Source organism: Mchenga conophoros, linkage group LG15, assembly GCF_057382185.1.
Source record: "Mchenga conophoros isolate Kocher_MC1m ecotype Shallow Benthic linkage group LG15, M_conophoros_male_GT1.1, whole genome shotgun sequence".
NCBI classification, from domain to species: Eukaryota; Metazoa; Chordata; class Actinopteri; order Cichliformes; family Cichlidae; genus Mchenga; species Mchenga conophoros.
The window spans coordinates 6,803,258-6,815,439 of NC_140540.1; the positions used below are offsets into that span (position 1 = coordinate 6,803,258).

At 39.5% G+C, this 12,182-nt stretch overlaps 1 protein-coding gene across 2 annotated transcripts in view; it reads right to left on the reverse strand.

The window, feature by feature from the left end:
* stum (stum, mechanosensory transduction mediator homolog) overlaps positions 1 to 12,182 on the reverse strand; it is a 41,434-nt gene that overhangs the window by 19,839 nt on the left and 9,413 nt on the right. Inside the window, exons 2-3 of one of the 2 annotated variants that reach the window (XM_085246053.1) lie at positions 8,980 to 9,162; positions 824 to 4,718 (exon numbers count right to left, since the gene is read on the reverse strand). In XM_085246053.1, coding sequence (XP_085102179.1) covers positions 4,684 to 4,718; positions 8,980 to 9,162 — 218 coding nt within the window. In that variant the 3' untranslated portion in view covers positions 824 to 4,683. Of the gene's footprint in view, positions 1 to 823; positions 4,719 to 8,979; positions 9,163 to 12,182 lie in introns of those variants that run through there. The other variant, XM_085246054.1, reaches the window with a different exon arrangement.

Here is a 12,182-nt window from a genome sequence, read left to right on the forward strand (position 1 = left end):
ACCAAAGATACCTTTAAAAAGCGCAATTTCAACAATAATTAATTATTTAATTTTTAGTAACATTGCTAGAGCACCCCCCTTTTGGTCTGCCAAAATGCTCCCACACTGCCTAAATAATATTGAGGTCCGGTCTCAGGGGAGGCCTATCCACGACCAATAGTCATGTGTCATGATGTGTGTGTTTGAGATCATTGTCATGCTAAAAAGGTTTCCAGATGGTATTGCAGTGGTTCCAGAGGCGTAATTTCCAGTGGGGTTTGGGGGGTTATGACCCCCCGCCCCCAATAATCAGACCCAAACAATATACCGCCCCCCCCCCCCCGCCCCCCAATAATCAGACCCAAACAATATACCGCCCCCCAATAAAATTATGAATTATCTTGCATAAATAGGCTGTTGATTTTCTTTACTCATTTCAGTTATTGCCAGCAAAATGGTTGCATGTTTAATCATCTGGGAATTTACCCAGATTAGTTGGTGCCTGTCTTATGCTTGAATGATTCATAGTTCAATGGTAAATGGTTTAACAATCAAACATAAAGATGAAAATGGTAAGGTACAAGGCTGGACTGAGAATAAGTGGGAGAGAAAATAAGTCTGGAAAACTATTGCTCAAGACCAGCAGTTCTTGAGCCACTGGTCTTAAAAATGACAAGACAGTCTGGGGGCAAAATATACAGAAATACAGGGTTGCTCAAGACTTTTGCACATTACTGCAGTTTCTGGATGAAACAGACTTTCAACAATCAAGTTTATACTGGAGATAAATGTCAAACATGTCACGGTCTGCAACCAGCAGACGTGTTCAAAAATACGAGTCAAATGAAAGTCCATCCACAAATGATTTATTTACATAAAAATGTAAAGCATAAATGCTGCTTTATGGTTTCCAGATGAAAAACATAGACTGCAGCTATTAAACCAGATTGAATGCAGGTGAGACACTCCACAAATATGAAACACCTTTAATTTAGAGGATGAATAACCAAGAAGTCTTTCTGTTAGGTTAGTAGGAAGCAGTTAATAAATGTGCAAGAAGTCATTGTAGTTAATGACTGAGGCATATATTGATTCAACAAAGCACGCACCATACAGTTACAAGTTTCCCATATTTGGACTAAAATGACTTTTAATTGCAAGACTTTTATATCTTTTGCCTCAAACTGCTTAATACCGACGCAGCAAAGCCACAAAAATAAGCCACAATCATAAATTATGCAAGTGGTCATTTGACACCAAAGGTTCATGCAGGAAAAAAAATACTGTTCCACAATTTAAAAAAAGCACAACATCTATTTAATGTTCCCCCTTAAACACACTAAAGAAACACAAAAAAAACCAAGATTGTGACAAAATTGTTTCATATTTAGATCTATGAAAAGAAACTCCAGCACCACACATACAGAAACACATGTGAGAGAACATCAGTCCGTTGTAAGGCATAAGATATCATCACCATTACAGACATCATTACCATCATCATCATTATCATTACCTCTATGTTCACACACTAACACTGTACGACATGTGCACATTTAAAACATAAAAATATTGGTGTTCTCAACTAAAATACAGAAATCTTCCTAAAAGGCATTTGTCTAAAATAACGAATATCATAAAAAAAACTCAAAGTGATTTATCAGCATTACAAAGTATGGGGTAAAAATCACATGAATGAATGAATTTGTATTATTACGAGTCCACTTTTCTATTTCATATGTCATAAGAAATGATTCGCGTACCTGTATTTAAAACGCTCTGAGGAGCATTTTTACTGTTTTCAGCAGCAAACAAATTCCACTGTTAAAATACAGTAAAGTGCTGTTGGTGAGATTTGCTATTGTTTAAACTCTAGTCAGTAGACTAGTCACAACCACTTCATTAGGTACACCTTGCTAGTAATGGGTTGGATCCACGTTTGCCTTCAGAACTGCCTTATCTGTTCGTGGCACAAATGCAACAAGTTGCTGGAAACATTTCTCAGAGATTTTGGTCCATGTTGACATGATAGCATCACATAGTTGCTGTGGATTTGTTGGCTGAATCTCCTGTCCCATCACATCCCAAAGGCGTCCTATTGGATTGAGATCCGATGACTGTGGAGGTCATTTGAACTCACTGTCATGTTCAAAAATCGATGACCTCGGCTTTGTGAGTTATTCTGATGGAAGTAGCCATCAGAAGACGGGTACACTGTGGCCACTGTGGAGGCTGTGGTCTTTAAACAATGCTCAGTTGGTACTCAGCAGCCTAAATCTTTTAAAAAAGGCAGGATGGATTCATGCTTTTATGTTGCTTATGCCAAATTCTCACCCTACCATCTGCATTTTGCTGCCGAAATTGAGACTCATCAGACAAGGCAACATTTTTCCAATCTCCTAATGTCCAATTTTGATGAGCCAGTGTGAGCTCTAGTTTCAGTTTCTTGTTTATAGCAGACATGAGTGGCATGAGTGCTGTGGCCCATGTGCGTTAAGGTGTAGTGCATTCAGAGAAGGTTATTTGAGTTAGTGTTGCCTTCCTATCAGTTTGGCCATTGAAATCTGGCCATTCTCTGATCTTGATCTTCATCTTGACCATGTCTGCATGCCTAAATGGACAGAGTTGCTGCCATGTGAGGTAAACCTAATGAAATGGCCAGTGAGTGATTGAGCTTTACAGTGTAACACTGCAGCTGTTTATTTGCTATTGTAAGGTCGTTTTATCATTTCTATCGTAATCTCTATAAGCTGTCTATTAATGTAAAACACATCCTGAAGCAACACTGACCTTGCACCACTCAGTTAAGTGATTGTTGTTGCAGTCAGTACCATTAACAGCTACACTGAAGACAAATGTCGGGCTGATTCATCGCTTTAAGAGTCTTTATTGTGGTGGCCCGCTCCCAGCTAAACCCTACCACTGCTCTCAGTCACACATCAACGAGAAACCAAACTTCACACCCACAAGAATCAGGTCTAAACATAAAATAGCTGATGGTGATTTAAACGTAAGCATTTTCAGTCCCTTAAGTCCTGGCTCTTGCCAAAGAAAAAACAGCACTCTATTATAACTTAAAAAATGTACACTAGCCGGCCATTAATGTTCTTCCCCGAAGGTATCTGCATTTAAAGTCTTAGTGATCAGGGAAAGAAATAGGGTATAAATGAACCGGATTTTATTAATTATTTCCTGCCAACACACTTAATAATTTTGATCTAGTACACTGTTTTTCATTGTCATTTACTATATTTTTATTTTTTATAGCCTTTTTGACTTGTTATACTCTTGGGTATTTTTTTAAGGGAAATAGGGCAATGATGTGGTGCATGAGAAAGCTGATGGGGTATCATGGGAAAGGCTTTATTTGGCTCAACAATTCCACCGCAACTTACAGAGTGATGCACATTTCTCCCCCTTTTAGCTTCAGGACCACTTACACAGCTGAACCACATTCTTCAGTCTCCCTCTTGAATATTGCACACTATCCATCACACAAATGCACCACTTACGTTTGGCTGCATGTGACACGAAACAGTGAATTAATCAGCTTTAAATGTTTCTGATCTGATTGTTTCAAAAAGGGAGCTCGGAGTTTCTAATGGGAGGAGCTGGTGGCTTCCACCGACTCTCATCAATTAACAAACAATAGCTGTTCGAACATGGGCCTGTAACTTTATCTTCATCATAATGTGACAGACAGTGTGTCTTCCAGAGTGATTAATAGTGGGAGCTGATATTTTGAGACTGTTAATTAGATACAGTGCAGGAATAATGTGCTATATCCCTTTGGCACTGATTTACACATTTAAGAGGTATGAAAACTCAAATCAAATATTCATCAGGAAGAATGAATCATTTTTAACTCGGTTTTTCTCAGGTTTTTTTAGGCTCACGCACATCATGTGACCAGCAAAAAAACATATTAGCTTTATTAGCAAGGATAAGATAATCGCCTGGTTGCAGATTTTCAATCCATTGTCATGAGTTTTTACTCAGAGTTGAGTGAATATCGCGTAGCATGGTGTTGTATTTTAACCATGACATGCTCCACAGGAAGACGTGTGTTTCACAGCCCGGGCTCATGTGCTGTGATGTTGAGTTTTGGGATTGTTTTGTATGAAGATCGATGGACATACAGCGCTGTGGCTGTTACTGTATATCCTGACATTACATGGAGAAGACTAGCGATTTGATATTATAACAAAACTGTAAGGGAAAGGCCACAATACACTAGAAGCTAAGGCTAAAGGTAGTCTCTGATACAACATTTAAAACATGTGATAAAAAGTCCTGGGGCAGCTCAATCAAGCAGCTCACAAATTTTCCTTTATCCATATTTGGCAATTAAATCAAAGAACAATGAAAAAAATCCAACATCACTTTTATAATTACTCAACAAAGTCAACACATGTAGTTTTTATTCATTATTAATATCATTATTATCCCTTATATTTCTTGTGGCTGTAAATGCTAAGTATAATTTTCGGCAAACGTAAATGTGACCAATCAGCAGCCAGCGATTAAAGATTTCCATGAAGGGCAGCCTCTCGCTTCACTGTTCATTAATGAATCCATTCATCACGTCTCGGCCTCTACATGGTGTCAGCTCAAGGTCATTACTAATGAAAAAGTCACCTTTGGGGAGGTCAAAGAGGTCAAGCTGTCCGTGCGACCCACCAGCTAGCATGAGAGCGGCTTCCCTCACACATCCTGAGGAATGCCCTGGTCTCTGCAGCCTGAGGAGGGAGGGAACACAAGGCTCTCTATCATTTGGTGTCCCTGCTATCATTTTTAAAAAGGTTTTTAAATGCCCGCATGCAATTACAAATCATTCATTTTGAACTGTTGACAGCAGTCATGATTTTACTCTTCATTTCATTCAATTTGGCAAAATTGAAAGCGGAACTTGGCAGGACCCTGGTGGGGACTACCACGAGGCATGAGGGGCAAAACTAGGCTGCTTTGAATCCTGTGTTTGTTGGAGATACTTTTGCACAGCTGTTTCTGCATCTTTTTGCCATCACAGGTGGAGGTGAGCTGAACATGCTGGACTTGGAGATAATAAAGCGCAAATAAGAGTCAATAGAAACAAGAACAGAGCTTCGGCATCAAGATAATGGCATGTGCCTATACTGCACAAGCAAGTTTAATACAGTTAAGCAAATGTACTGTGTTTGTGCAGCACAATACTTCCAAATAGACCTATCACAGAGGTTGGCAAGGTGCAAAGTGTAGTTTGCAGTGTTTTAGGTCTGCCGCACATTTAACCCAGAACTATAAACCAAGCATTATCTCTGCGGGGAGGGAGGAAAGGTAATGCTTATTTCCCCTATAGGAAAAAGCTCCAAATCTCCCCCAAAACCTACAGGATGACGGGGGAAGATGTTGAAACACTGTAAGCAGCAGCAGCAGCAGTGATGGCAGCAGCTTAACTCCTGGAAGAGTCTATGTATGCCCATACCCTCTGCATTAGAATAAGTACTGGCAGATTAGGTGCAGTACTGTGATTACGCGGTGTGTTGGATATATGTTAAAGTGGGAGGAGGGAGTCATGTGAGTGGAGCAGCAGACTTGGGTTTGTCTAACAGAACAAGCATGCAGACTTTGTTTAATGTTGTTATCCATGACAAATAACTCAGAATCCACCAGTTGCCTGGAGTGTGCTTGTTCTAAATGCGTCTAACATTGCTTCATCCCACAGTCCAAAGACATGCATGTTAGCTTCAATCAGCGGTGTCCAAACCCAGGCCTCGAGGGGTGGTGTCCTGCAGGTTTTAGATGTGTCCTTGATCCATCACAGCTGATTTAAATAGCTAACTGACCTCCTCAGCATGTCTTGTAGTTCTCCAGAGGCCTGGTAATGAACTAATCATTTGATTCAGGTGTGTTTACCCAGGGTGAGATCTAAAACCTGCAGGACACCAGCCCTCGAGGCCTGGAGTTGGACAAGCCTGGCTTAAATGGTGTTTCCAAATGGGCAGGCATGGTTATCCAGGGATTTTCCTGGTCCTTCCAGCCCTCCTTACCCTGAAGATGGACAAGCAGTTAAGAAAATGCATGGTTAACTCTGGGAATGAGAACTGAGCATTCTTGTGGAGCTCTTTAATCACACACACCATGGGTAAACTCAGCTCATTTAGTAAAGCCGTCACTAAGCTTTTAGTCATATTACATGGTGCGATACCATAGTTTCGAATCAGGTATGTCGGATTAAACATGGCTGGATGTGTATGAACATTTACTGAGCTTAGCAGACCAGGCTCCATGACAGCTCAGTCCACTGATGAGCAGGACGTTGTCACACAAATAGAAAGCAGTGAGTTGCCAAACTCTTGCTGCCAAGATCGTGAGAACGTTCCGATTTGTGTTGAAGTCCTTTAAGGGTAACTGTTTGTTTCTGGCTTACAATAACTGTGTTAAATTTAGGAAAAAAAAAAGCTCGCTGTTCGCTATTTCTTTGACTTGCTTCTACATCCTCCGCAGTTTTATTAACTCAGTGGGGGACTGTTGGTTGTAAAAGAAGGGAAAAAAGAGACACCTACCATCAGAAACTTTCGTGAAGGAGCAGCGTAGAGGGGGAGAAAAGAGACAAGAGACGGTTAGTGAGAACACGTTTCACTGTTTTTAAGGTGATGTGTGAAGCTGACAGCACTGATGTAGTTCAAAGAAAACAGTTCAGTATGAACTATGAAACCCTTTTGAGCTACAAATAAACGCAGCAGTTTTGGGGGTAACGTAAACATCCTCACTGTTGAAACAAAATGAGTTTTTATTTTAGTTTAAAAGTTATTGTTTAACAGAATAATCAGTTATTTATCATCTCATATTTATTAAATATTATAATCAGTATTTTTTTGTACTGGAGCAGTGGTGGCTGACAATGATCATCTGTATGCTTAAGTAGATATTCCAGTAATAACCATAAATCATTTGTAACTTGCAGCATTTCAAATTAATTTAAAGTTTGTCTGTTTTTTTTTTTTAAACTTATTTTTCTTTAAAAGCAAGGACATTTGGAAGTGAGCTCAAACATCTGAGTGGCAGGGTACATTACATGATCAAATGAACACATTTACAGTAACATGACCCTCATCCACTGGATCGATGGGATGAGAGATGGAGACGGGAACCAGTGAAAACCAAAAACTGAAGAAGAAACTGAGGTGGCGAGGAAGACTGGGGAGCGGGCAGCGAGTGGGAGGAATTATGTGAGAGTGAGCAGGAAGGAGAGGAAGAGAGGAAGCAAAGATATGAGAAGATCAAACAGGAACAATCACTGGATGGAGAAAAAAGGCAGATGGAAGGCGATCAGTGGGAGGGAGATAACACCACGATCATTAGATAGATGGGAAAAAAAGAAGAGGGCGGCAGCCATGTATGTGGAGCTGGAGTTATGAAGAGAGAGGAAACTGATCATATACAGCACAGGCTCATTAGAGGGAGAGAGGGAGGAAGCTCACACAGAGACCACATTTTCAGAGGCATTAAATGCATAGAGGAAGAAAGCTGAATCAGCCCATACGAGCATGAACTCTCAAAGCTACCGCGTATTGTGGTAATGAATAACTGAATAACAACTGATCTTCTAAATAAACAGCCGGCATTATTTCAGTCCAACTGGGAAACAGTCATCTTACGCAAACCCGAATATTCAACATGCTACCAGAGAATGATTTTTACAGTAACAGTTGCAGAAGATGTGTGCCCAGAGGCCTGAAAAACAGCGGGGATCAGTGAACAAAAACACACCGGGGGGGGGGGGGGCCGCTCACTCCCACACACACACAATTACTGTACCTCGCGCACAACAAACACGCACGTTCTCGCAGGCGTGTGCGAATCGATACACTCTGGTGGCGCAGGCAGGCAGCAATTAGGCTACCTCACATAAGGACACTTACAGGGCTGTGGATAATTCAAAGGCTGCACTGAGACAATGGTGACTCTTGTGCGTGTGTGTGTGTGTGTGCACTTGTTCATGCATCAGTGCCTAAGGAGAGGCTGAGTTCCTGACAGAGAGGGGTAAAATTACCCAACCTTTTCATGTCTGTTCTCTGCATCTTTCTTTCTTTCATGTTTCTGCACGATTTATGTAAAATCCTTTGAACAACTTTGTAATCCAGAGCCACTGATTGCATCCCTTTGCAACACAGGCCTTGAAGGATAATGCTGCTATTATCCTGCTTTATTTTATTTTATTTTATTTTTTTCACCAATAAAAACCACAGAAAAGACCCAAACCAGCAACAAATCTCACCGAGCGCCCTGGTTTCCAGCTGATCATACAATTCTTTAAAAATGGGTCGTAATTATGTTATTTCATTTTTCGGCTCTGCCACGTCTTGAGGATGCAATATTTAGCTTTGATATTTCCTAAGTGAAATAAAATAAGTTCTGCTTTAACAGCAGCAGGTCAGTGTTAAATAACTAAAGATAATTTACTGGAGGGCATTTAGTGCAAACAGAGTAATTTTTGGAGCACATGGGAGGGCTTTGGCTGCCATCAGCGATGGCTGATTTGGGCCAGACCGGTGAAACTCCCCTTTCTGTCAGTGTAAATAAATTTAACTACACATTTAACCCATGAAATAACTCAATATAAGGAAAAGAAGTGTAATTTCAACAGTATGTCTGAGTTTTTTGACATGACAAAGAAATGTTTCGTATTAAATGAAAGAAATCTGTGCTTAAATGGTAAGAACAAAATCTGTTAAATTACAGGAAAAAGTTCCAGTAGCTCATTGCCCAGATTGTCCTGTAATTTTAAACAAAAGTTTCTGTTAATCCACAGATGATCCACAGAAAAACACAAATCAAAATTTATGCTAATTTATTTTAACCATTCAGAGGGCCAGATCGGACTCTTTACTGGGCCAATTCTGGTCCCTGGACCTTATGTTTTGCTTGCTGAAACTAACTTTAAAAGTGCATGTGACACATGTGGAGAAAAGAAAGCAAAGGGGAAGACAAACACAGACACTAGTAGCTGCTACTGACTTGCCAGGATGACCATGTCCATTCCCCAGAAGATGCTCATGATCCATCCGACCATGATAACAGCTGTGAGGATCTGAATCAGGGCTGCTGCTACGTTGAGCCAGAATACACAGCAAACACCTCGCTCTGAGATCAGCTCACTGCGAGCGCCGCACAGCACTGTGAACGCTGAGATGAAGGTGCCTGTGGGAAAAACACCACAAGTCATACTGTTACCAAAAACAATCCAAGAAGTTATTGTTTTAACAGTTCTGATGTACTTTGCTATCAAATATCTCTGCGATGTTTATAGTCCGACATGATAAAAACCTTTGAGGAGTTTTCCATTCTGGTTAATCTCCAGCGAGGCCAAAACAGACTCCGGATGAAATGAACCAGAAAGGGTTTTTTTTATTGTTTCAAATAGAAACATCACACAGGTAAATTGCACTTACACAACTTAGTGCTTTGAGACAAATGCGGATATATTGAATGCAATAAGCCTTCAACAAAATCATGTGGAGAAATTTGTAGACAGCTATTCAGGGCATGAGTACACTTAAAGGACCTTAAATGTACATGAATGTGCAAAAGTCTTGAGTCACCCCTAATTTTTTAACATTTTAGTTCTGAAGAGCCAGATTGTTTTGTTACTTTTTAAGGGGTCTCAAGCAATAGTTCTCCAGACTTTCTGAAGGTCTTTCAAAGGTTTTCTTTGGACATTGGCTGCTTTTCCACTCATTTCCAGGAAAGTCCTGAACAATCTATGCAAGAATGCCAAAACATGACACAATTGGACAGATATAAAATAGATAATTCTGTACCAACAAGCTGATTCCCAAAGAATCAGAAATTTTCTCAGTGGAAGTTTAGCTCTCAAGAAGCTAACCTAAAGAAGGAAAACTGGAAGTATCAGTCATGGACTGACCTCCCCAGAAACCGGACCTCAACATTAGTGAAGCAGTGTGTGATCATCCAGGAAAACAGCTTTGAATGTCCTTCAAGAAGCCTGGAGAATTATTCCTGAAGACTTCTTAAAGAAATTACATCAAAGCTTGTCTAAGAGACTTCAGGTTGTGTTGAAGGTCGTTAGATCTGTGCAAACGAGGGGTGATATAAGACTTTTTTGCAGTACTGTATTTACAAAATGTTATGGTAATCCATCAAAGAATTACAGTCTGCTACAGTAGTGAACCAGAACATCTCTCTTTATTGGTTTGAAACACACAGTCACGGTCATGGACAGTAAATGCTGCATTTCTTCTCAGCACTGCATCTGTACTTAATCCCTGAAGAGAGATAAGAAAGATTTTCTGTGACTGCAGCTGTCAGTCGTGACATTACTCCCCGCCAGAGATGGGCAGTAACGCGTTACTGTAATCTGATTACTTTTTTCAGGTAAGGGATTACTATTGCAAAAACGGTAATTAGATTACCGTTACTTTCCCGTAGGAACGCTGCGTTACTGCGTTACTAAAACCGTGATTTTTTGCGAGAATGTCTCATGACAGTGACGTAAGCGAGTGCGACGTTCGTGACAACAGCTGTGTGCAGATCAACAATGGATCATATATCGAGTGCGGGAGAGAGTATGAGCGTGCAGCGTTTAAAGCGTGGAAGTACTGACCTTACTTTGAGTTTGATTCCATAAAAAGTGACAAAAACATTAGTGTCCGTTGTGCGTGGGAAGAAAACTTCTTCTTACAGCGAAAAAAACCCCCTGAACTTCCAAGCAAGCACCGAGTGCACTACCACGTAATGGGAAACTCACAGAGAAACACAAAAAAAAGAATTATTTTATGTTCTGGAATGTGCAGAAAATAAGTTTAAATGTTAAACAAATTTCTTCCAGTCAGAGAATGTTGCATATAATTAAATCTTTGCTTGATGCATAAAGTTAAAAGATTAAAACTAATAAAACAAGTTTTAAAAAGAGACTTTTCCATTTGATTACATTTTGTATGCTGGATTATGTAGAAAAAGTAGAATTGGGCTGAAAGATCTATTGCTTTATTACCTATTCAGGTTGTAAATCATGTTTTTAAAAAGTAACTAAGTAACTAAGTAATTAATTACTTTTGAAAATAAGTAATGAGTAAAGTAATGGGATTACTTTTTTGGGGTAGTAATCGGTAATTAGTTACTGATTACTTTTTTCAAGTAACTTGACCAACACTGCTTCCCGCTGTACTGCATCAGGTCCAATATGAACAAAAGAAGGAACTTATAAGCCTTGAACTTAAATCAGTGTCATAAGAAACACTTAAAATGTGAAAAATCATCTTTTTGTTTTAGTTTCAGGACCCTTGTCCCATCCCAATTAAGAAAGCAAAATCACCGTAAACAATGATTTTGTAAAGGTGAACAGGTGTGAAATGTGTGTGTTTAGTTAGTTAGTTTGTTTGCTTGTTTTAATCAATTTTAAATCATGCTTTTTATTTGTTTTTGTTTCTAATGTCTCTGTAAAGCACTTTGAATCACCTTGTTGTTGAATTGTGCTATACAAATAAATTTGCCTTGCCTTGCCTTGCCTAAAGCCGGTTTGGGGTTTGTTTGTTGTTTTTTTAAATTCAAGTACAACAATAGTTGTTATCTTAATATTTATTCAAACTTTCAGAAATGAAAAGTGGTAGATTACTGTTAACAAAAGAAATTTGACTCACTGCTACTGCTACACAGTAGCAGTGAGTCAAATGATTGAGCTTAAATGTGCAGTCACCCCCTCAGAGGCCCATTCTGGGCTAAGAAAAACCAGCACTTCATTTTATGCATTCAGTTTTGTTTTTTTATTATTATTATAGGAGCAGTTGAGAGCTGCCCAATTTCTAAGATGTTAAAAGCACTAATAGTATTAATATAATGTAGTAAAAGTAGTAAAACACTTATTAAAACAGATTTATTTACTTGTTTACTCTCAGTACTTCGTCAGATCTCTGTATACAGTAAAGATGTGCATGGAAATAAAAGCAGCTGTATAAGGTGATACAACCAGTCACACCTGAAGAGCAAAATGTTTCTCTCTGCCGCAGAGAAATAACTGAAGCTAGACTAAAGAAGCTGTTCTCTATGTTTTGTTTTGGGGTGTTTTTTCTGTGTCTAAGAGAGAGAGTCAGTACTTAAGGTTTTCCCGGTGGCAGGTACCTGGCCATTGCAGCGATGTCTCTATGCCCTGGAGAAAAAGCACATATACTGGCTGTTTGTAATAGAGCTGAAACAGGATTATC